The sequence below is a fragment of the Leopardus geoffroyi genome, chromosome C3 (genome assembly GCF_018350155.1).
Source record: "Leopardus geoffroyi isolate Oge1 chromosome C3, O.geoffroyi_Oge1_pat1.0, whole genome shotgun sequence".
Lineage (NCBI taxonomy): Eukaryota > Metazoa > Chordata > Mammalia > Carnivora > Felidae > Leopardus > Leopardus geoffroyi.
In genome coordinates, this window is record NC_059338.1 from 123,687,315 (window position 1) to 123,713,885 (window position 26,571).

At 37.0% G+C, this 26,571-nt stretch overlaps 1 protein-coding gene across 2 annotated transcripts; it reads left to right on the top strand.

Annotated features, from left to right (window-relative positions):
- Positions 1–1,476: 1,476 nt before the first annotated feature.
- On the top strand, positions 1,477–26,293 carry ZFAND1 (zinc finger AN1-type containing 1). Of its 2 annotated transcripts, XM_045454745.1 has the most exons (9): positions 1,477–1,586; positions 9,063–9,105; positions 9,995–10,034; positions 12,286–12,413; positions 12,499–12,590; positions 13,790–13,911; positions 24,691–24,846; positions 24,940–25,114; positions 25,435–25,843. In XM_045454745.1, the coding sequence occupies exons 1-8, from the start codon at positions 1,532–1,534 to the stop codon at positions 25,108–25,110; spliced, it is 807 nt and encodes a 268-aa protein (XP_045310701.1). In that variant the 5' UTR covers positions 1,477–1,531; the 3' UTR covers positions 25,111–25,114; positions 25,435–25,843. The 2 variants fall into 2 exon arrangements, with proteins under 2 accessions (XP_045310701.1, XP_045310700.1); XM_045454744.1 differs by having other exon boundaries at positions 24,940–26,293.
- The last annotated feature ends 278 nt before the right edge of the window (positions 26,294–26,571 follow it).

Genomic DNA, 26,571 nt, shown 5'->3' on the forward strand with positions numbered 1-26,571 from the left:
AGCTGAAAAAGTAAGAATATTTTAATTTTTTGGTTGGACTGATAAGATATTTGCCACCTATCTAGAACATTCTAAACACTTAGTAAAATTCTAGAAAACCTGCTATTGATTGACCCAAGCAGCTAAAAGAAACATACAAAATCAAGTTAAGTTGCTGATTCTTAGATTCAAGAATACCAGAAGTCATTGATACTTGAATTTTAGTCCTGGCTTTTCCACTAATTTGGGCAAATCATTCATTTATTTTTAAATGGCTATTTATATTGAGAGAGAGGCCAGATGAGTGGGGGAATGGGGGGGGAGAGAGAGAGAGAGGGAGAGGGAGGGGTGGAGAAAGAGCATCCCTTGCAGATGCCATGCTGTCAGCCCAGACCCTAACTCAGGCCTCCATCCCACAAACCTTGAGATCATGCCCTGAGCAAAAATCAAGAGTTGGATACTTAATCAACTGAGCCACCTAGGCGCCCCTGGGCAAATCACTTAAATGCTATAAATCCATTTCCCCATCTTAAACAAACAAAGACACTGGGATAACTGATGTCTTAGGTTGCTTCCAGCTGTAAAATCTGAAGTTTTTCCAGACACAAGCAAATCTGAGATGGAGATCTTAAACAGATTTATTCAAGAGCAAATCTTGAAGTAATGATAATTGTTTCCCAATCTCACCCTTCCCCCATCCTTAATGAATATTGATTTGGACATACCCAGTTATATACGAGACATTGAATACTTTTCTAGTTCCTGTCATGAGTACATTTTTGATTGTCACTCATCCTACTCTGAGTCGTGTCTGATGTCACCTCAGTGGAATGGTATCCATTTGTACCCCACCTAGAAGAACCTCTACTTCCTTGGTACCTTTTGAAGTGGCTCATCAAGTCTGAAACTCCCCTTTTCCCCAATGGAATCACAAGCTTACTTCAGGGAGTTGGGAGATGGGACTCTCTAAACTGAGGGACTCAGTGCAGTTTAGTACACACTTGGGACCTCAAGAGCTACAGACTTAAAAAAAAAAAAAAAAAAGATTGGGGGGAAAAAAACTTTAAAAAGCCTCATGACTCCCTTGCAAGAGGCATTTACTTTATATCCACTGGTGTAGAACGCATACGGGATTGGATAACCAGTGTCCTCCTTCTCTTGATTACTGCAAATACTTGTGCCTGCCACAGTGCTGGTTTCCAGAGTTACATTAATTTTTAAAAGACAGTCCTTGTGAGGTCGGCCCGATTTGAGTTGCTGCACAGAGGGAATTTCAGCATGCAATATTTTAGAAAAGCAATTGGGCATATCCATAAGGACTGGGCTCGAAGACGTCTACCCAGGAAAAAGACAAACAGACCAACTCCTCTTTCTTTGCGCCGCCTCCCTAGGCGCCTGGAGTGCATGCACACTGGTCACTCCAGGCGCTCACAACAGGGTGACTGCTTCCGGTGAATGCACCAACCCACCTGCAGGCTCCGCCCCGAGGTCCGCCCCCCTCCCAGCAGGCGCTGCGCGTGAGTCGTAGCCCCGCCTCTTGTGGCGCTGTGCTATGGCGGAATTGGACATAGGACAGCACTGCCAGGTGGAGCATTGCCGGCAGCGAGGTGATCTAGCTGTCCTTAACTCTAGGAGTAGTAGATGTGTACCCTGCTGAGCCTCCACGGGCAATGGCGGCGGGTGAGGGGAGGTCGTGGGGCGGGGTCGAGTCTGAGGAGGCAGGGCGGGTACGTCCCTCCTGGGTCGGCAGTGAGACGTGTTGGTATTTTTGTTGCCCCTGAGCCTTTGGCAGTCTGGCGGTCTCTTTGGAAGGGAACTATGCAATTTCTGGAAACATGGCTTGCAGTGTTCATTTTGGGTTTCGAGTGCGCTTTGCCAAGAAGTTGCGTCGCTCCCAGTCCTTTCTGACACTTAGGTCTGGGAGTGTGGAGACCTGTGTTCCCCTCTGGTCCTGCCACTGCGGCCTTGGGCAAGACACCTCTCTTTCCCAAACTATTTATCTGTTCCTCATCTGTCAGATGAAGGAGTTGAGCGAGATCCGTTTTAAACCTGGTCTTCGCAGCTTCTAGTGAGAACGCCCTTAGCTTTGATCAGATTCTTTTCCTCGGGTTTCTACTAGGATGATCACCATGCTCACTCAGTTATGTCATTCTTTGGATATCACTGACTCAACATTTATTGAGCATCAGTTTTGGTGCTGGAACTGCATAGGAGGGTATAAAACACGATCTTTTCCATAGAAAAGCTTTCAGAATAATCTGCAGTTTGGAGCATTAATAAGGTGATGTTCTCTCTATGCTGAACTGAGAGACGATGTGATATACACACAGTCCAATGTAATAGTCAGTGGTAGTATGGCACAGGCCTTAGGATGGCCTGCATCTGGAGCAGGCAAGTTCCCAAAGCGTTAGAGCCATATAGAATGCTCAGTCTTTGGTACCCAAGTTTCACTCCCAAATGTGTGCTATGACTGTTGGCCACTGTTTGCCTGGGTGGCAAACAGGTTTCATCTCTCATTGCAGCCTCGGTTATTGGTAGTAGGTACCTGGTGAATGGAGTACTCTTGACATTTAGCCCAGATTTCACGGGAATGTTACAACTGATTCGTGATACCTGTTGTGGTCAGTGGGCAAAAGGGCACAATCCCTGGTAGGTTCTTGTTACCTACAGCACTCTATGTGTATCTTTTACCACTAGCTGTCATGGCCAGCCGTTCAGGAAACCTATTTCCTTGCACATCTTTCACAGAGAACCTTAGCCAAGTGGGTTTTGACTGTAAGTTATGTTTATGTCTTGTATACCTGATTACCAAATCCATGGTATCTACCAACTTCAGATAGCTCTTAAAGTATAAATATATATGAAATGAGACCAGGGTGTAGCTCTTTTGGACTAGTGGAGAGGGGTTTTTAGAGGGTATTATGTGAGTATCCTAAATTTTGTTTAGCTTTTGGTTGGATAGAAGGATGGCGTCAGGAAATTACCTTCATCTTAACTCTTCCCTCCGGGTCCTCTTGGTTTGCATTTAATTTTTAGTTCATCACCAAAAGTGCAAGCATGTACAATTTCTCCAATTTAAAAGAGGCACAAAAGTTGAACAGTATTTTATGGTTCAGTTTCTTGTTGACAAATAAATACATACTTCCTTGGCCTGAAACATGCTCACAGTGTCATACTTCAGAACAATGGTGTCAATTCACTTAGGCTACTTCTGAGGTATAAGAAGAAGAGCTTTGTTCAGTCTCTTGTTCCACACACTGAATTATCCAGGGATCCCTGTGGATTATAATAGGACCACTTTCTGTTTTGGATAAGGTATCCTGTAGGATGAGATCTTTTGCAGGGCAATTGTAGTCTTTCTGTAAAGTGTGGTGCCTTTTGTCTTCACTTTGTAAAAGTGGTGTGATTGGACATTTGCAGCTTCACTTGGCTGTGTACTGTAATACGAGGTCAAAATAGTTTAAACAGTCAATAATTTGGAGAGTGATTGTATCTAGTGAGAGTGGATACTTTTGTGTGCTTTTCAAAAATTCATTTCCTAACTTAGTTGTTCCTTAACAGAAAGGAAAAACAATTCAGGACTAAATATGGCAGTATCAATTTATCTATTGGATTTCTGAGGTATCTTTGAACACATTTCCCCATGGTCACCACAGGATTTTTCTGAGTTCAGTGTATTCAAAACAAGTTAATCGTTGCAGTTATTACTAATTAGTTACTTCCTATTCTTATCTTTTGCATCTATCTCATTTGGTTTTTGCAATTAACCGGTGAAGTACGTGTGACATACAGTATAGAAATATGTACACACATATAAACATGTACATACAGAAGACATGATATGCCTGTACCTATATCTATTTATGTCTATACTACCTGATAATAGAGCTTTGGTTTTGTGTGCATACACACACACACACACACACACAGAGTACTATATTCTATATCAAATATATATCCAAAGCCCTATTTTTTTAAAAATATTTTACTGAGTAATACAGATGGTTCATTTTATTTCCCTATAACTTTTTAATTGACATAGGTAACATACAATGTTATTAGTTTCAGGTGTGTAATATATAGATTCAGCAATTCCATATGTATTACTCAGTGCTTACCATGATAAATGTAGTCACCATTGTCACCATACAATGTTGTTATAATATTGATTATATTCACTATGCTATAGCTTTCCTTTCTGTGACTTAATTACTTTATACCTGGAAGTTTGTACCTCTAAATCCCCTTTATCTTTTTCGCCCATCTCCTCACCCACCTGTCCTCTGGCAACCAGCAGTTTGTTTTATGTAGTTGTCAGGTTTTTGGTTTCTCTGTTTTGTTTTTTAGGTTCCACGTACAAGTGAAATCATATAGTATTTCATTTATGATACTCTTCTGGTTCATTTATGTTGTCACAAATGGCAAGATCTCATTCTTTACGGCTGAGTAATATTCCATAGTATGTATACATGCCACCTCTTTATCCATTCCTCTATTGATGGACACTTGGGCTGCTTCCGTATCTTGGCTATTGTAAATACTGCTGCAGTAAACACAGGGATGCATAGAACTTTTTGAATTACTGTTTTTATTTTCTTTGGGTCAATAATGAGTAGTGAGATTATTGGATCATATGGTATTTCTATTTTTAACTTTTTGAGGAACCTCCATACTGTTTTTCACAGTGACTGAACCAATTTACATTCTTACCAACAGTGTATGAGGGTCTCTTTTCTCCACATCTTTACAGACACTTATTATTTCTTGTGTTTTTGATTTTAGCCGTTCTGATAGGTGTAAGGAGATATTTCATTGTGGTTTTGATTTGCATTTTCTTGAGGATTAGTGATTTAAACATCTTTTCACAGTTCTATTGGCCATTTCTGTATCTTCTTTGGAAAAAGGTATATTCAGGTCCTCTGCTCATTTTTTTTAATGGAGTTGTGTTTTTTTTTTTTTTTTTTTTTGGTTTTTGAGTTGTATAAGTTTTTTATTTTTTTATATTTAGGATATTCACCCCTTGTCAGATCATTTGCAAATATCTTCTCCCATTCAGTAGATTACCTTTTTGTTAATGTTTTCCTTCGGTGCACAAAAGCTTTTTATTAGCTGTAGTCCCAAGTTTGTTTTTGTTACCCTTACCTAAGTTTTCTAGGAGTTTTATGTTTTCAGGTCTCACATGTAAGTCTTTAATCCATTTTGAGTTTATTTTTGTGTATGGTGTAAGAAATTTGTTCAGTTTCATTCTTTTACATGTTCAGTTTTCCAGACACCATTTATTGAAGAGACTCTTTTTCCATTCTTGCCTCCTATTTTGTAGGTTATTTGACCATGTAAGATTTTAGACCATTGTGTTTTCATTTTCATTTATCTTCATGTATCTTTGATTTCCTCTGTTGATTCATTATTTGATAGCATGTTGTTTAGCCTCCAAGTATTTATGGTCTTTCCTGACTTTTTCTTGTAATGGATTTCTCGTTTCATACCATCATAGTTGGACAGTCTTCCTAAATTTATTGAGACTAGTTTTGTGGCCTAATATGTGATCTGTCTTAGAGAATGTATTCTGTTTTTGGATGGAATGTCCTGTATATGTCTGTTAGGTCCATTTGGTCTAATGTTTCATTCAAAATCACTGTTTCCATATTGATTTTCTGTTTGGATGATTTATCCATTGATGCAAGTGGATTGTTAAAGTGCCCCACTATTTTTATATTGCTGTCAGTTTCTCCCTTTATGTCTGTTAGTAATTGCTTTATGTATTTGAGTTCATCTATGTTGGGTACATAGATATTTATAATTGTTATATCTTCATGTTGGATTGTTACTTTTTGTCTTCATGTAGTAGGCTTTGTCTCTTGTTACAGTGTTTGTTACCTTGGCCTTTTTTTGGCTTCCATTTGCATGTAGTAGGCTTTGTCTCTTGTTACAGTGTTTGTTGCCTTGGCCTTTTTTTGGCTTCCATTTGCATGTTAGGTTTTTTCAGCCCTTTACTTGCAGTCTGTTTGTGTGTCTTTAGGTCTGAAGTGAGTCCCTTATAGGTAGCATATAGATGGGTCTTGTTTTTTAATCCATTCAGTTGCCCTATGTCTTTTGATTGGAGCATTTAGTCCATTTACATTTAAAGTAATTATTGACAAGTATGTAGTTATTGCCATTTTGTTACTTGTTTCATGGTTGTTTTTGTAGTGCTCATGTTCCTTTCTCTCTTCTCTTGTGGTTTGATGGCTTTCTTTAGTGTTATGCTTGGACTTCTTTCTCTTTATTATTTGTGTATGTTTTACAGGTTTTTGATTTATGGTTACTGTGAGGTTCATATATAACATCTTATGCATACAGCAGTTTATATTAATGTGATGGTTACTTAAACTTGAACATTTTAAAAAGCACTAAATTTTTACTCTCCACCCCCCACTCATGTTTTATGTATATATCATGTTTTACCTAACTTTAGGACTCATTTTTGTAGATATCCTTAATTACTGCCTTTTAATTTCCATTATGGTTTTATAAGTGATTTATCTACTGCCTTTATTATATGTTTGCTTTTACCTGTGGAATATTTTCCTTTCGTAAGTTTCTTCTACTTAAGGTGTTTTCTTTCCACTCAGAATTCCCTTCAACGTCTTGTGTAGGGCTGGTTTAGTGGTGATGAACTCCTTTGACTTCCGCTTATATGGGAAACTATCTCTCCTTCTATACCGAGTGATAACCTTGATGGGTAGAGTATTTTTGTTTGCAGGTTTTTTCCTTTTAGTACTTTGAATATATCATGCCACTACCTTCTGGCCTAAAAAGTTTTTGCTGGTAGCCTTATGGAGTTTTCCTTATATATATGCCTGTTTTGTTTTGTTTTGTTTTTTCTTGCTGCTTTTAAAATTGTCTTTTTGCCATGTTAATTATAATTGGTGTGAACCTTCTTGAGTACATCTTGTTATAGGTTGTCTTCACTTCTTAGATATGGATGGCTGTTTCCTTCCTCAGATTTGGGTATGTTTGTTATTATTTCTTCAAGTAATTTTTCTGCCCCCTTCTCTCTCTTCTTCTGGGCTCCCTATCATGTGCTTATTAGTACGCTTGATGATGTTGCTGAGTTCCCTTATCCTATTCTCATTTATTGTTTTTTCTTTTTGTTCTCCAGCTTGGTTGCTTTTCATTATCCTGTCTTCTAGATTGCTGATCTGTTCCTCTGCCTTTCCTAATCTCTTGTTCTCTCTAGTGTGTTTATTTCAGTTATTGAATTCTTCATCTCTGACTGGTTCTGTTTTACATTTTCTGTCTATGTGTTGAAGTTCTCACTGATTTCATCCATTCTTTTCTCAAGTCCATTGAGTATCTTTGTGACTAATACTTGCTTTTTCGGGCATAGTGCTTATCTCAGTTTCTTTTAGCTCTTTTCTGGGACTTTGCCCTGTTCTTTCATTTGGGACCTATTCCTGCCTCTGCATACTGTGTAACTCTCCGTGTTTGTATTTGGGAGATCTGCTATGTGTTGGTGGTGAAAGTTAGTGTACTTCTGTAGAAGAGGTCCTGTGGTGCCTTGCAGCACAGTACCCTCTGGTTGCTAGAACCATCTGTTCCAGGGATGTCTTCTGGATGGGCTGTGTGCACACTGTTGTGCCTGAGACTCCTTTGCCTTCATCCCTGTTGGCTGCAGTGACCTACTTTGCCTGCTACTGGGCGGAGTGTGGCTCCTATATTGTTGAGAGACCCTGGTGGGCCTGTAGGTGAGTGGGCCAGCAATCAGACTAGGTGTCTGCCATCAGCCTCTGTGGCCCCACTGAACGGCAGGGCTTTCCCTGCTGCGTGACCTGCGAAAAGTTGCTGGAACTTTGGGCAGGCTGGTGTGTGGGATTATCTCCATCTCTCCCCAGGGCAGGAGTCGCTTTGGAGTGACACTGGTCCCTGCTGGGACTGCTTGTAGTGTGACAGGAGAGGAGCCACTCTGGAGGGAGTCTGCTGAGGTGAGCGGGTTGGATGCGGTGGAAACGCAGGTGAATACATGGGCAGACACAGGGTGCTGGCAAGGTGGTCGGTAGTTAGTGCTCGTTTCTCCAAGCGTACAGCTATCTGGCCTGGGAGAGGAGACGAGAAATGGTGCCTCCTAGCACTTTTGTTCTTGGAGAGGTCTCCTGGAGATCCCTGTCTCTCTAGTGCACACTCTGAGATGAGTAAATGAACTGCTTTCATGAATACCCCAGGTGTTTTTCAAACTGCTGCTTCTGTGCTAGTCTCCAGCAGTTACTTATCATGTTGGCTCTTTAAGGGTCAGGACTCAGTTTACTATTGCCTCCAGCTCTTGGAGATTTTTGAAGTACCTGGAGTTAAGCCCCGCTGATTTTAGAAATTTGCCAAGTTTAGCCTCCCTGGTTTTCAAAGCCAGATGTTCTGGGACTTCCTGTTCTCAGTGACTGGGGTGCACAGTATGGGCTCTGATCCTCTAGCTTTTCTGTGTTTTGTGGTGTCTGTGTTTTCCATTGATGGGAAGTCTTACACAGGTTTGGTTCCTACCTGTCTGCACCCCTCCTACACTTCTAGTATGGCCTCTCTCGGTAGGATTAAGTGGAAGGTCTGTTCTAGCTGTCTTCAGGTGGTTTTCAGATGTAGCTGTTATCTTGGTTTGTTGATGGGAGGAGATGAGCTCAGAATCCTCCTACTCTGCCTTCTTCTTTCCACCCCCTCCCACAAAGCTCCACTGTTAAACAGTTTGTAGTGTTGCTAGATTAATAAAGTGTGGAATCATAATCGAAACCCAGGATTTTCACTTCAAATGCAGGACTTCTGCAGTATATGGTACTCAGAAATAACACATAGTAAATCTGGTCAACCATAACAACCCAGAACTTTTTTTCTGATTTAGCACACGACAAGTAACATTTATCTTCTGATAATCCAGTTTACTCTCCGTGCTTGAGGTTTTGATAGCTTTTGTGTAGCTACTTGTTACACTAGGATATCGGTCAAAAAGGAAAGTTCTCCAATAGATGTAGTTCAGTACTTCTAAAAATCTTTTTAAGGAAACTAAATCAAAATTGGATACTGACCAGTGCATATAACATTATAACATTTTCCCTCAATTTTAGATTTTCTCCCATTTGTTTGTGATGGTTGTTCAGGAGTATTTTGGTAAGTTAAATCTTTATGCAGCATTTGGGAATAATTTTAGTGTTTGTAATAAGACATTTATTTCTGAAAAGCAGAATGATTTCAAATAGTTCTTACTTTAGCCATTGATATTTTATATTCATAATTAGAAAAAAGATTAGGCATAGGCTCTGATTACTTGTGGATATATGTGGCTAAACTTCAAACTTTCAGAAATGGATTTATGTGTGTGATTTTTTTTGTGTGTTTAAAAGTTGTATTTGTGTCTTAATCGTAAGGGGAGAACATATCCACAATTCAAAGAATACGGTAGGAAAAAAAATCCAGGTATTGTTACTACTCTTCATCTTAGTTAATCAAATGAAGAGCCCAACCTATACATCTCTTAAGTTGGCTATCATATGTTCTTCGTACACGTATCACATGCAAAGTAAAACCTGGAACCTAACCAAAGATTTTTGGAAATGTGTTTTCTTTGTAATTAAACTTTCATGTTTTAGGCATTTAATTGATTAAATAGAACACTGAAAGAATTTTCAGAAGATCACTCAAAGATTTATTAGGATTAAATAAAAATAATGCATATTTTTAAGTCCTTTAGAACAAGAGCACTTCTTTGACATTTTATTTCTGATGGTCTTTGAGAAATACAAAGAATCTTTTAACTCCTTTTATTTGCACACACCTTGGAGCACTCAAAGGTATCAGAATGGTGAATCGTATTTGTATACATTCAACAGTTGGGTTTTGAGACTCTAGATGCTCTACCTTTTGCCATTTCTGTTTATTATATGCAGAGTTTTAATGTAGTGTAACTAATCTTAAGGATACTAACCACTAAAATGTCTCCAATTAACTGTAGTTATATTTGATTGTATTTAAATAAACACTCTTTTTTAAATTATTTAAGCCTTGAACACAGAAGCAGGGAGTCACACAGCTGTCGTGAGGTATGTTAATAGTTCTCCTAATAAAACATGTTTCCTTTTATGTACTTTGATTTTGAATTTGATTCAGTTTAAAACCAGTCAGTGTACCACAGATTAAAATTTGGCATACTAAACTGATGATGTAAAGAGGCTCTTACTTCATTTTCTTATTTTTCATAGTTTGTTTTAAAGAAAAATTGGTCTCCTTAGTAATGACAAATCGTTAGGATTCTCGTATATTTCAGTTATGTTTACTTAGCCCGCTTACAGCTTTAGGCTCTATATTTATAAATATACAGTGGAATTAACAGCCTCATCATATACTCCTTCCAGTTCACCTTCACTGTTTTGTTCATTTTCCCTGGATCCTGGTGTTAGGATTGTGTGGTTGCAGATTGTTCTGACTCGATTGGCCTTAGATCACCAAGAACAAACTTGTAGTCCGATAAAAATCCCCACACCAATTCTGACCAAATTGAGACATTAAGGGCTGTTAAATAGAAGCCAAAGTATCCTCTTTATTACTCATAAAGGATAAACTGAATGAAGCTTAGTGTAGAGCCTACTAGGGTGCAAAGGAGATTCAGAATTAGGCAGATTTTCCCACCAATCACACAGTGCTTCACCAGGTTAGACCTCGAAGAGAAAGCTGAGCCCAGCATGCCAAATGTAATTTTCTCCAACTCATAATAAGTGGCTCCACCTCCTTTGGTCTGAGAAAGGCAAAAAGTTAAACTGAGCTCACTCCATTTAGAAAGAAGCATTTGACCCACACTTTTCAGTTAGTATTTATTCCTGACCAGCAATTACCAAGCACTTTACTGAGGATTTTTATATCTGTTCTCTCAATTATAGAAAATCCGAGTTAAATGAACTCCAGTTCAAATCTGGTCCTTTTGAGGTTGAGGTGATTTATGTGATGAAAATAAAAATTAGCATATTGGTATTATGCAGGATTAGTTGGAGAGAAATAGTCATATAGTAAACATATTAATGTTTCTTATGCAGCTTATAAATCCTTGTACTTTCCTTTTTCTTACAATATTTGACTTCTATGAACGTCTCTTGTGCAATGTCAATTAGATCTCATTAATTAAATAATGAATTGAAAATCGTTTTACCAGTGGACCATTAGAACAAATTTGGAAAAGTAGTTAAGAAGTTAACCCCAAGGGGCACCTAGGTGGCTCAGTCAGTTAAGTGTCTGACTGGATTTCAGCTCAGGTCATGATCTCATGATCTCCTCCTAACAGCATGGAGGAGCCTGCTTGGGGTTTTCTCTCTTCCTCTCCCTCTGCATGTCCCCTGCTGCTGCTGCTGCTGCTGCTGCTGCTGCTGCTGCTGGTCCTCTCCCCCTCCCCCCTCCCCCTCCCCCTCCCCCCTTCCTCTTCCCTCCCTCTCCCCCCCTTCCCTCCTTCTCCCCTCTCGTGCTTGTGTGCTCTCTCTTCCTCTCAAAATGAATATTAAAATTAATTCCAACAAGGTATAACTACCATTTATATAGAGGAATGCCCTTTGGTTGTAGATTTTAAGAAATTATCTTGGGGCACCCGGGTGGCTCAGGTGATTGAGCGTCTGTCTGACTCTTGATTTTGGCTCACCTCCTGATCAGAGGGTTGATGAGATCCAGCTCTACATGAGGCTCTGGGTTGACATCACGGAGCCTGCAAAAGTTCATTCAACTCTATAAACATGATTATTTAAAACTCAAACTATCCTGACCTGGATATATATATTTTTTAATCTTGTAACATCTCTTCTTCTGATGTAATATTTGATGGTAATACAATAATACATGCAGAATAGAGAATGTATCATTACAGAAACTGTCTTTAATCTTCTGTATCATAAACATAATTTTAAGTGTTCTTTCATATATATACACGTATTAAACTAAAGTCAGCATAGAAAGTAGTTATGACTTGCTCTTTGAGGGTTGATGAAATGGTCACCTAAGCATATTATTATGGGGGCATCTTTGTTTAGGACTGGTACAGAGTAGAACTCTAAAATTATGAAGAGTAACTGAATAGTCATTTTAACTTGACTTAGAAGATAAATACACCATAGTAAGAAAGTTATGAAAATGTAGAACAGTCAGCACAGTAATCATTTATCACACAAACATTTATTATAATCTGTTAGGTGAGAGAATTTAAGTTGCTCTAACAAGTTTAAGCAAAAATGTTACATATGTTGCCTTCCAAAATAGATGTTGATTTGTGTTATATATGAACTCTATAATGCCATTTCCTCCTTTTTCCATTTTCAGGTGACCATAATCAATGAGAGACTGAAGTCGGATAAGCCCACGTCTTACCCATGCTCATTCAGGGACTGTGCTGAAAGAGAGCTTGTGCCAGTTAAATGTCCTTACTGTGAGAAGAATTTTTGCCTGAGGTGATCACTCAGACCATTCAAATTCTATGTATCTGTTTAAGTCTTGCAAATACGTGAACTAGTGTCACTCTTCTGTTGCTCATAGGCACCGTCATCAGTCGGATCATGAATGTGAAAAACTGGAAATTCCTAAGCCTCATATGGCTGCCACTCAGAAACTTGTTAAAGACATTATTGGCAAGTATCTAGAAAGTTTGGTTGTTTCCTTACTGCTGTATATCTGTTAGTTATGGCGTCCTGCTTCTTATGTCAGCTTGCCACTTAAGGAAGGTGGTTTTTTTTTTTTTTTTAATGTTAATTTTTGAGAGAAAGTGAGTGAGCAGGGGAGAGGCAGAGAGAGAGACCGACAGACAGACAGCCAGAATCTGAAGCAGGCTCCAGGCTCTGAGCTGTCAGCACAGAGTCCAACATGGGGCTTGAACTCATGAATTGTGAGATCATGACCTGAGCCAAAGTTGGATGTTTAACCAATGGAGCCACCCAGGCACCCCTGGAAGGTGTTTTTAATGGCCCCAATGGTTGCAACCTGGTATAGATTTTGATGGCATTTATGTGCCCATATTTCTTAGAATGCTGACCAATGAAAGATTGGAAATTCTATGGAAGTGCTTACCCGATATTCTCTTTTACTGGGCCACTTAGATCAGCTGGTCAAGTATCATGGCTGGAAATGGTATTCATAAGGCCAGTGCAGTGGTTTGCTTTCTCTAAAGACTAATCATTAAGTCTCATCAGCTGTTCTGTGAATGCTGCTGATAATCTGAGGTGTTGGGAAGAATGTATCTGTTGCTTAAACCAGTCTCTCTGCCAACATGTTCAGAATTTTCATTCTGTATTAAGGATAGTACCTTTATTAAAATCTATGACCAAATCTTAAAAGTTGTCTGCAGGGGTACCTGGGTGGCTCAGTCGGTTAAGTGTCCGACTTCAGTTCAGGTCACGATCTCACAGTTCCTGAGTTCAATCCCTGCATTGGGCTCTGTGCTGACAGCTCGGAGCCTGGAGCCTGCTTCAGATTCTGTGTCTCCCTCTCTCTCTGCCCCTCCCCAACTCATGCTCTGTCTCTCTCTCAAAAATAAATAAATATTAAAAAAAAAAGTTTTCTGTAGGAATGTTAGTGATTTGTTTTGGATTAAATAGGCTTAAATTGGAAAGGAAAGCACATAACAGTGAGTTTTTTCATGTAGAGATTGCTTAGATCAACCTTGATGATATTTTTATAATAGTCATGTATGATACCAACAAAAAAAAAATGTGGTTCTGTGTAACTATTATGTGTTATTTGTGTATATTTCAAAACTATAACAAATAATAGAACTCTGGAAATTTTTAATGTAAAAATTCTATGTGCTTATATGCTTATACTTATTTCTTAGATTCTAAGACAGGAGGGACAGCAAGTAAACGAAGGAAAGGTGCAAAAAACAGTGAAACGGCTGCAAAGGTAGCGCTGATGAAATTAAAGATGCATGCTGATGGAGATAAGTCATTACCACAGGTTGGTCTCAGATTTTGAAAAACAAAAATGTTTCAAATATAGCCCCCTTTGGACTCCTCCCACCCATCAAGTAGCAACTAATCTGAACTTGAAATGTATTGTTACTGGTATGTGGTATATATCTGCGTAGATAATAATTTTGACTTTTTCACTTTGAGAAGTCACAGTGAACCAGATCAACTCTTTTTTTCACTTGGCATCATATTTTTAACATTTGCCCATGCTGATACATTTAGTTCATTCATTTTAGTAGGTATACATTATTCCATAGTATGAATATGCCACAAATTATCCATTTTCCTAATGAAGATTCGGATGTTTTTCAGATATTTTGCTATTATAAACTGTTACAACAGTGAACATCCTTGTGTATATGTGGGAATGTTTTTCTAGGGTGGTCCCTTTAAAACTCCATAATATCCATTATATTTTATAGAACATTCCATTAGGTACTTGTGTACGTACATACTACATACCTATATACATAGCTTAACACATTATCAGTAATACGTAGCCTTATACGTTACATACTAGCCTTATGTGTTATATACTCTGATGTTTTTTATTCTGTTTTATTTTATTTAAAAAAAAAATTTTTTTTTTCAACGTGTATTTATTTTTTTGGGGGACAGAGAGAGAGCATGAACGGGGGAAGGGCAGAGAGAGAGGGAGACACAGAATCGGAAACAGCCTCCAGGCTCTGAGCCATCAGCCCAGAGCCCGACGCGGGGCTCGAACTCACGGACCGCGAGATCGTGACCTGGCTGAAGTCGGTCGCTTAACCGACTGCGCCACCCAGGCGCCCCATATTCTGTTTTATTTTAAAGACTGTTGATTTTATAACCCCTAAAGGATTGAGACCATCAGATTGAAAAATGCTACTTTAGGGAATATACCTAGAAATAGACAAGCTGGGTCATGGAGTTTGCTTATCTTCAGCTTTATTAGACTGTTGTCAGTTGTTGTACTGATTTATCTCATTCCTACAGTGTCTGAGAGTTGGTGTTTCTTGTTTCTAAATTTACTGAAGTTTAAAGTTGAATTTCCTTTGTGACTAATAAGGTTCAGCTACTTTGCATGGACTTATTGGCCATTTTACCTGTGTAAATTATTCATATCCTTTGCACAATTTTTCTGTTGGGTTTTTTTTTTTTTTGGTACTGCTAAAAATTATAGGATTGTTCATATATTCTGAATTCTGATGCTTTCTTGAGTAAATGGATGTCACATATCTTCTCAGTCTGTGGCTTGTTTTCACTTTGCTTTTAATCTCTTTAGTAGTTCAGACTTCAGAATGTTAATGTACTCAAATTCATTGTTTTCCTTAATTTGTATGTTTGGAAATGAGATTTTCTTATATTTTCTTTCAGAAGTTAAAAAAAAAATTAACTCTTTGTTCCATTTCGAATTTAGTTGTAAATAGAGATTTTTTTCCCCCAGTAGGGATTTCCTGTTGTCATAACATAAGATCATGAGTTCCTCCTTATAATGATACCTTTGTCATACACCATATTGTTCTAGACATGTAAGACTAATTTAGGGATCTCAGTTCAGTTCCTTTGGTCTGTTTGTCTTTGCGTTAATATCAAACTGTCCTAATTATCATAGCTTTATAATAAGGACAAGTCTGTCCATGTTATTCTTTCAGTCACATCTATTCTTGGCAATTTATTCATTTGTAAAAAAAAAAAAACCAAAAACCTACGACCACTTTGTCCAGTTCTTTGAAATTGCAATTTTGATAGGAATTAATGCTAAATTTTAAACTAGAGACAGTTGACATCTTTAGAATTTTGATTCTTCCCATCTATGTCTATGATTGATCTTTCCAACTTTTCTTTAGGTCTTTTTTTAGATCTTTAACATTTTATAATGCATATATATATTATATATATATTTATATATCTTAGTCTAATTGTTTTTGCTGCCATTGTAAATAACTTAAAAATTTTTTTTTCTAAATGTTTATTTTTGAGAGAGACAGCATGCAAGTGCAGGAGGGGCAGAGGGAGAGGGAAACACAGAATCTGAAGCAGGCTCCAGGCTCTGAGCTGTCAGCACAGAGCCGATGCCAGGCTCAAACTCACGAACTTTGAGATCATGACCTGAAGTCAGACGCTTAACCGACTGAGCCACCCAGGCGCCCCCATTGTAAATAACTTAAAAAAAAAATTTATTTTCATGACTGTTTATTGCTCGTTGTCTGTTGTATGTTGTCCTTCTATCCAGCAAATAATCTTCCTAGGAGTACCCATAGTTAGATTTTCTGGGATGTTCTCTGTGTAGCCTTATCTTCTGCAAATGACAGTTTTGTGGTTGTGTGTGTGTGTGTGTGTGTGTGTGTGTGTTTGCCAAATTTTCTTTTCTCTTTCTCATTATTATTGTCTTAGTGTATTGGCTGAGATCTCCAGAACATCTTGAATAATGTGAGTGATAGTAGGCATCTTCATCATTTCTCTGACTTTAATGCAAATGATTTTAAAGTTTCATCAGTAAATACTAGATTTGCTGTAAATTTTCAGTAAAAGCCTTTATCAGGTGAGCAGTACTTCTTTCTGTTCCTAGTTTGCTAGGACTTTATATCATGAATATGTATAAATTCTTACTGTAAGTTTTTTTCTACCTCTAGTAGGATGATCAGGTATCTTTTCTTTCCTTGTGAATGTTTTCAATTACATTAATCTATTTTTCTGTAAAATCACCCACATCTTCCAAAACAAACTACCTGACTCTGGTATATAATTCTTTTAAAATGCACTGCTAAATTGATTAGCTAATATATTATTGTTTGTGCTATTAGTAGCGAGACTATGCACATAAAATTTGTTGAGTAGCTTTCTCTCTTCTATTCTTTGAAATCTTTGTAGAGGATGGGGATTATTTGTTCCTGAAGGGTTGGTAAAGGGTGTTACAACGTTTGAATCTGTTGCCATTTTTGAGGGGAGAATTTTGAATATGGTTTCAATGTGTTAAATAATTCTTGGTTTATTTGGATAGTCACTTCTTCTGAAATTTTGGTAAATATTAATTGGTCTTAAAACTTACTACTTGATGTAGATTTTCCAGTTTATTGTTGAAGTTTTTCTCTTATGTTCCAAGATCTCTATTGTGTCTTTAGTAGTCATTCCATTTCATTGTTAATATGTTTCATTTGTACTTTATTTTCTCCTTGAACAGTCTTGTTAGAGGTGTGCGTGTGTGTGTGTGTGTGTGTGTGTGTGTGTGTGTGTGTGTGTGTTTAATTTATATTTTAGTTGTAAGAAGCATATCTTGGTTTGATTGACCTTTCTACTGGTTTGCTGCTCAATGTCACTAAATTCTGATTTTTATATTTCCTTTTATGTTGGATTTTCTGATCTTTTTCCATCTTCTCACCTTGACAGTGAATTTATTTTCAACCTACTTGTTTGAGTGTGGGTTTTTTATTTGGTAACTTGATACAGTTTTAAACACAGAAGTTACAAAAGTAGTACAAGGATTTTTTTCCATATCCTTTATCCAAATGTACCAGTTACTTACATTTTGCTCATTTTGCTTTGTCATTTGCAGTCTTTCTCCTGCCACCCCTCCCGTTTGTATGTATTGATATGCATGTCTGTGTGTACGTGTGTGCGTACTAATTTTTGGTCTGCTTGATCTATTGGTTTCTGAGACTGAGGGTGTTAAAATCTCCTGCTACAACTGATTTTGTCAGATTTCTTTCTTGTAATTCTAATGTTTTTTCTAAATAATATTATCAGGTACATGAAATTTTTTTCATCGTTGTATCTTTATGAATTTTACCTTAAATCCTATTGTGAATTATAATACTGTTTCACTAGCTTTCTTTTAGTGAATGCTTAACTGTTACGTCCTTTTAAAATCCCTTTTATATTCAACTTTTCTGTGTTTTGTTTTAGGGTGTCTTTTGTAAGCAGCATATAGCTGGACTTTCTTTTTTTAATCCAGGTTGATAATATCTCTTTTATAGGTGAGTTGAATCCATTTGTATTTATCGTGATCACTGATACACTTGAACATACTTCTTCCATCTTAAGTTTTCTGCTTATCATCCTTTTCCTTGATTTATTTCTCTCTCCTCACATCCTTCATGTTGATTGCATTTTCTATATTCCCTTTTATTCTGCTGGTTTAGAAACCATTGATTACAGTCTTCTTTTGTTAGTGATTGTTCTTAATATTTTCCTTTTTTTTTTTTTTTTGAAAACTTCATTTGTTGGTTTTAAAATTGCAAATGTAGTACATGCCTTTACAAGTGTAACTTTTAACAGATCTGTAAGGGGAAAAACCAAACACACGCTCCTGTGTCCATGTCCCTCCCACTAAAGCAGTTGTTTTCAACTGAAGGTGATTTTGATCACAACTGGGCATGGGGATGCTATGAAATCTAGCCGGCATAGGCCAGAGATTAACTATACATAGGACAGTGCCCACAATAAAAGTTTTCTGACATTCCCAAATGTCAATAGTGACAAGGTTGAGAAGGGCTGCCCTAAAGTATCCAATAATATTGCTCAAATTGTTTTGCAATTATTTTATTCCTTAGGCATAATAGTAAAAACTTGTATAGCACTTACTTTGTTCTAGGTCCTCTTCTAACACATTTAATCCTCACAACATGCTTATGAGATAGGAACTGTTATCTCTGCCTAACAGGTAAGAAAACTCAGGCACAAAATGGTTAAGCAAAGCTAGTAAGTGGTGAATTACAAATTGAAACCAAGTAGGCTGGCCTCAGAAAACAGATTCGTGATGCACTTAATAGTTCATCATGGAGCATGACACATGTCTATAGCTGTAACTTTTCCCCTTGCATTAATGTGTGTCTTTATACACATATATATTTATACATATACATGGATGCATACATATATATGTGTGTATACCTGTGTATAATTTACATAAATGGATGTTTACTTGTATATGTATGCAAGCGCATAAAGAATGTTTTTTGGTCATTATTTTATAAAAATGGCATCATCTCATTTAGTCAATACTTTTTTTTTGAGCCCCTACTATATATCAGGCCCTAGGTATACAAGAGTAAATAGAAGTCCTTGCCAACATGGAATTTATATTCCAATGCGGTGAGTTAACTGTTAAATACATACTGCCATGTCAAATAGTGATTAGAGCTGTAAGTGAAAATAAAGCAGGTTTTAGGTAGATTATTACCTGTATATATCCTTATTAATGCCCAGCAGAAATTTTCTCAAGGGAGCTGGTATAGCTCTAACTCATTCTTTAAAAACTAGATAAATATTCCATAGTGTGGATGTACAGGTCTGTAGATTCTTACTTTGCCATTTTCCTATTGATGAACATTCACTTTGTTTCCAGTTTTGTCTACTGTGCTAAGTAGTCTTGGTCTGGTTTCTTCTTTTTGTGAGATAAATTCCCAGGAGTGTGTTTGTTGGGTCAAAGGATACGTGTATTTTAAATCTTCATCGATGTTGCTAAGCTACTTTATAAAGAAGTTGCAACAATTTACATTTCTACTGGCAATAGTTATAATAGCCATTATTGACTGATTACATTATGCCAGCCATTGATTTTTGGCTTTAAATTTTTTTTTTACCTCCCTTAATACAACCTCCTGGTATATTATATATCCTCATTTCACACATGAATGATTTGAAGTTATGTAAGATCACTCGGGTGATAAACCTGCCATCTTACCCAGTTTAATATACTGCCTCTTGTGGCCAGATATGAGGTACGCTTCCCCTCCTCCCATGGTTTCTAGTAGCTGTTATATGTTTTAATGTGTTCCAGTCTAATGGCTATAAAAAGATACCTTCTAATTGCTTTAATTCGCATGTTCAGTTTGAGCATCTTTTATTATGTTTGTTAGCCATGTGTAGTTGTTCTTTCAATCACCCTTTGATCATTTTTCTTTTTGGTTGTCTGTTAACCCATACTCCTGTCTTTTTATTTTGTTTGGACAACTTCTTATGGAAACTCTTGGAATATAATAGATACTCTTTTTCCAAATCAGATTGATTATAGATATGTTTTCAAAATGTATCAAATATATTGATTTCACTTATGTATCTTGTTGACATGTGTTTTAATTTTTTCTAAGGTGTGCCTTTTTCTGCTTCCCCGCACCCCCCACTTTGGTTTCTTTAGGATTTTTATTTTTTGGCATTTTGCATTTGTCTTTAATCCATCTGGAATTTGTTTGTAGCATGTAATAGGAGCTGAGGACCCAATCTTATTTTCTTCCATTTTTTTAGCTAGTTTTGCCATCACCAATTATTAAATCATTTTTCCTTTTGAAGATGATAGTTGGTATTCCAATTCATGATAAGTTTAAGATTTATTTTTACTGGATCTATTTTTGGATTTCCTATTCTATTCCACTCATTTTTTTTTTTTTTTTTTTTTTTACTCCCAGGTCAGTACCAAATTGATTTGATGCAGTAACTCTATAGAATGTTCTAATATATGATAATGTAAGTTCACCTATATTTTTTTCTTAGCAGTTTTTTTCTTCATATTTATTCATGCTTATTCTATTTAAACTAAAACTTTCTCTGAGATGGGGGGATGGGCAAATCGGGTGAAGGGGAGTGGGACATACAGGCTTTTAGTTACGGAATGAAGAAGTCATGGGAATAAGAGACATAGCATTAGGGATATAGTCAATGACATTGTAATAGCATTGTATAGGGACAGATGGTAGCTATCCTTGTGAGCATAGCATAATGTATAAACTTGTTAAATCACTGCTTTACACCAAAACTAATATAACCTTGTGTATTAATTATACTTTAAAAAAAAAAAAACCTCCTAGGATTTTTATGGTTATCCTAATGGGACAAGGTTTTAAGTGACAGACTCCAGCAAGTAACGTTAAAGATCATAGGCTCTTTAAAGGAGAAATGGAGAAACTGAGAGAAATCATTATAAATAGCATGAGAATACAGTATGGTCTTTAGAAATGTGGCTTTCCGTGTCCCCCAGTTCCCACAAGGATGTAAGCTGTGAATAATTGTGCCGACAGGAGGTAAAGATTTGGCCATTTATGAGAAGCCCCCTTGGCTATTCTCAAGAGGATTTTTACCCTCTTGATACCTTCCTCTTTATCGTGGAGATTCTGGCCTCTCCCTGCTCACTAGGTATAAGTAACTGATGGAAAACCTCAATACATTATCTAGGGATTTCTGTAAAGTTAAAGTAAAATTCAGTCTCCCAACAAGTTCTGACTATTAGCAAGTCCTGACTGAGTATCATTCCTGAAGGATTCACTTTGGGTTTGTGCTATAGAACATTGTCTTCCTGTCTAATAACCTTGTATGCCTTTTCATTTATTTAAATCGTGTTTTAGTGACTTCTGTAACATTTTATGTTTTTCATTTAAGTCTTATTCCTTTTCATCCCTAATTATCTCCTGGGTTTTGTTTTGTTGTGAACATAATGTTTCCCCAACCTCTGTATCTAGGTACTTTTAATATAGAGAAAAAAGATGTTCAGTCACATTACCAAATGCTTTTCTTTGCCTTCAATTTCCAGGTAAACAATCACACCCCATTAACATAAGGGTAGTTTTAATTTTTTTTAATAATTATACTAGCTGGTTCCCTGTTTCGTACTGTATTATCTAGACTCTCCATTGTAATGTTTTATAATGTGATAATAGACATGTGCTAACAATTTTAATTTTTAACATATATAACTAAATACCAATTTGTCTCTCAGAATTTAAAGTTACTTGGTATTGTATCCTCTTGAATGAGACAGGAGTTTGACATGCTTTCTCAAGTTGAATATGTCCTATCCCATCATCCTTGTTCACACATGATTTTTAAGTCAGTACTATAGCTATTTAAATTTGCCAACATATTTTTTTGAATTTCTCCTTTCCTTAGGACTCACTTTTATTTTGGCTAAACTACTGGTAGTTCTTTGATTAAGAGTCTTCATTGGTGAACTCTTTGAGTCTTTTTTTTTTTTTTTTTGTCAGAAAGCGCCCTTATTTTGCCCTCACTTGAGCTGGATTGTACATTAGACTCTCTCAACTCTCTTAATATACTATTCATTGTTCCCTGTTGTCTATTATTGGGGAAACATCTGTCAGTCTTATTGCTTTATGAGTAATCAGTCTTTCTCTAGTAGCTTTTAAGAGTTTGGTATTTTCCAATTTCAGTGCAATGTTTCTACATCTGGATTTATTTTAATTACCCAGCTTGGGCCTGGAGGTACATCTTTAATTCCACTTATTTCTTCACTTTTGGAAAATTACAGTCATTTTCTCTGAATATTGCTTCCTTCTGAAATCTTGTTAGACCTATTTTTGTGATGTATAATTTCTATCTTTGTATCTATTTGTGCTGCATTCTAGAGGACTTCCTCAAATCCATCTTCAGATCAATTAAGCCTTAAGATTATCAAAATTTCTCCTGTTTGAGTTTATTTCAGAAACTGTACTTAAAAATTTTTATATTTCTCATCGGATCTTCATAGCTTGTCTTATTTCATTTGTTTTTGTTTCATACCTTCTTGTTCCATTTTTATGGATATTTCATAATTTAAAAAACTTTTAGGGGTGCCTGGGTGGCTGTTGGTTAAGCGTCCAACTCTTGATTTTGGCTCAGGTCCTGATCTCATAGTTGTGAGATCAAGCCCCACTTTGGGCTCTGTGCTGATAGCCTGTTTGGGTTTCTCTCTCTCCCTCTTCCTCTGCCCCTCTCCCCACCAAATAAATCAACTTTTTAAAAATAAAAAAAATAAAAATTTTATGTCTTTTTGAATTCAGTTAGTTCATCTGCCCATAGTAAGGTTAACTTTTGAATTTCCATTTGTAGATTCTGCACGTTCATCTTGAGTAGGAGGTTCTTAACTGTATCTCACTGTTGTCACTCACCTCTTCCTTTGGAGCAATTTTGCATTTTCTTCCACTGGCCTTACTCAGGACTTCCATTCCAATCCAAGTTTCAGATTGGCAGTTTGGGCTTTTGCCCTCCAGAGATTTTCAGATTATTGTGGATCCATTTACTGACTTGGAAGATGCTGGCTTTGTTTGCTGTCAAGAGGTTTTATCCGTGCCTCTCTGCCTTTCTAAATATTTTCTGTAAGCAGTAGTCAGCATTCAGCAGCACCTTCTTCAACTTTCTTTCCTGGAGCACAAGTCCACACTAGCCTCTCCTTCCAAGCAGTGAGCCGGAGCCAAGTACTTCACCTCCTTGCAGCACTGTGGTCTCCCATTAACCCACAAGCTGAACTCTTGGCTACTACTCTGTCTTCTGGAACCTTGAAAGTCTGTGGCTCAGCCTACCTATCACTTGTTTGCATTTGTTATGTTTTTGATCCTCAAGCATATTTTGCTTGCGCCTTCCTGCCCACCTTCCTTCCTTTCAGTGAGGCTATAACTTTTACATTCTTACCTTTTGTATTTATGCTCTTGTTACCTTGCTTTGGAGCAGGAACTATTAAGTTATAGAATTGGCCCAAGGCTTGAATTTCTGATAATTTTTTTTTCTTTTAATACTTGTTACCTGTTATGACACATTTCACTGGTTTTCAACAAATCTAAATTCCTTTGTGTTTAGATGGAAATCGTGTTGAATCTATTATTTCTTACCATAATTGTGATATTTTCCCTATAATTAAGAGATAATCCAATTGTAACAAAATATTTATTGTAGCAGGAATTGGTCTGTAAAGCCACACTTTGTTAAAGCAATTGTTAGGAATCGGGGAAGATCAGGGGCCAAACACCTTTGCTCCTCTTTATTTTTCCTCCTGCATTTGTTAACTTAGCAAGAAAATACAATGTAAGGAAGCATATAGGGCATAAAATACTAGAGGAACCGTCTCCAAATCTCTGAATCGTTCTGTTTTGTTATGGTACTTATTTTATTGATTGATTGTTTGGACCTTTTGTTCTCAAGAGCCCTGCTGCAACTAAATATGTAGTAAGGTCTTTCAGGTGAAATGTTACTATGTATCAGGAAACTTTAAATTGCAAGTGACAGAAATTTGATAACAATAACTTAATGAAAACAATTTTTTTTTTAATCCTATAATGGGGAGTGATGCATTGATCTGATCTCAAGGGATGACTGGATTCCAGGACTCATCCTCTTGAAAGAGTCCATCTGTTTCCTTGACTTTTCTCTCTGTATTGGAGTCCTTTCCCATTTGAGGAAACTTTTCCACATTAGTTCAGGAACAGCTAAGAGGGTTTGGAGGGGGATAGATAGGTAACTTCAGGTTTAATTCAATAAGACTTAAAAAAAAAAAAAAAACCAAAAAACAAACAAACAAACAAAAAAAACCAAACAACCAGATTGCTCTTCCCTCCTTCTAGCTTTTGAACATAAAAAAATCCCAGGAGGGGTGCCTGGGTGGCTCAGTCGGTTAAGCATCTGACTTCAGCTCAGGTCATGATCTCACGGTTTGTGAGTTTGAGCCCCACATCGGGCTCTATGCTGACAGCTCATAGCCTGGAGCCTGCCCCTTCCCTACTCATGCTCTGTCTCTGTCTCTCAAAAATAAACATTAAAATTTTTTTTAAAAATCTCAGGAAAAGGCTTTGACTGGCCTGTTTTACATTACATGCCTCTGTTTGCACAGACCACCCTAGCTAGGGTCTTCAGTCCTATGCACATGCATTTAGGTGGATTCATGGGTACTATGATTGGTATTCCCATTAAAGTTGTATCATTAGAGGGTAGTCCTCTAACCAGGAGAAGCCAGGAAGAGAGGTCATGAGACAAAAAGAGATGCCTGTGTCATATACATAATCTATATTTTAACTTTTTATTTTTACAGAAAGAAAGAGTTTACCTTCAGGTTTTCTTACCTAAGGGGAGCAAAGAGAAGAGCAAACCCATGTTCTTTTGCCACCGATGGAGCATCGGAAAAGCCATAGACTTTGCGGCTTCTTTAACCAGTCTTAAAAATGACAATAATAAATTAACAGCTAAGGTAACAACTGGTCATAATTTTTTCGTAAAAGTTTTAGGATACTCTTTTACCAGCATGTTTGTTTATTACAGTATGATTTATTTCCCTTAACAGAAATTAAGGTTATGTCACGTTACTTCAGGAGAAGTCTTACCCTTGGATCATACTTTGGACACCTGGATCGCTAAGGAGGATTGCCCTTTGTATAATGGTGGAAATATTATCTTGGAATATCTTAATGATGAAGAACAGTTTTTAAAAAATGTTGATTCCTATTTGGATTAGTCATGTAAGGATTCAAGCCAGAAATGATGAGGAAAATTCTCTATTAAGTCCATTTCTTTTACTACACATATCACATATGTTTATTCCTAAAAGTTCCCTTTTAATTTATTTCCATTATGTCATTTCCATTATCAATTTTCAGTTAAATTGAATTTGAGTTTTTGTGTTTTAAGCTATGAACTGACATTCAATTATTAGCAAATTTTTGTATTTAACTAGCTTTTATTAGGTTATGGTTAGTAACAACAAAAAAGGTATATTTCATTTATTTTAATGTCAGCTGTTGATTGGTTGTGACTCTGCTGCATATCACCGTTACTCTAGGATCTAAGCTGAAGGAAGGAATGATTGCATTTTGGATATTGCTACTTTTACGACAGAGAAAGAAAGAGCTGACTTTTAGAAGATACACGTAACATGGCTAAGCCTAGCATCATGAGGCCAGGAAGTATAGCCTTAACTGTATGTCAATATGTGTAAATTGATGTATGTACACGAATCATAGAAACTTACAAGAGTGAATGAGATGGTCTCCAAGTTTTTGGATGAGGAATCTCAGGCTTAGGAAGAGGAAATGGTTTTCTTGCTGTCCCCTAACTGCTTTGGGGCATATCTCTCTGATAAAGATCCTCTTGCAGGAGGATTCACCTTTATTTATGTAAATGTATTACAAATGAGAGGAAAGGTGAGGTAGCACAACTTCATTACAGTGTCTTTATATCAATGCAAAATACACGCCAAAAATAACTATTTTTAAAATGATGTGTCTGATTGGGGCGCCTACGTGGCTCAGTCAGTTAAGCGTCCGACTTTGGCTCAGGTCACCATCTCACCATTCATGAATTTGAGCCCCACGTTGGGCTCTGTGCTGACAGCCCAGAGCCTGGAGCATGCTTCAGATTCTGTGTCTCCCTCTCTCTCTGCCCCTCCCCTGCTCGTGCTTGCTCGTGCTCACTCTCTCGCTCTCAAAAATAAACTTAAAAAAATATATTTAAAGTGATGTGTCTGACTGATATATTCCATCAGTACTCAACAAAGTACTACCATATGGAAGGAATAGAAATAATTTCTATTTGTTTTTCTCCCTTGTTGGGGAAGGCTTTGTCCCTTTTCTCTTTTAATTATCATGGACACATATAGTGGTTTTAGGTATAATTAAATAAAGGAATAAACTCAGAATATTCATTTTCTCTCTTCATCTTTCATGCAAGGAATGGAGATAACTTCTGACTTCTGTCAACTACTGACACATTTGTTTGGTAGGCACTCAAATAACTACTTTAACAAACAAGAATTTGATTATAATTGTGGCGGTGAATATGATGAGATATATACATTCTTATAACTATAATACAAAACTCTATAGCAGGTGCCAAATGAGTAAGCAGACAGTAAATATAGCTATGTTCCAGTGGCCCTTTTATCAGAAACTACAGGACCAGAAGTAGAAATAATTCTTAA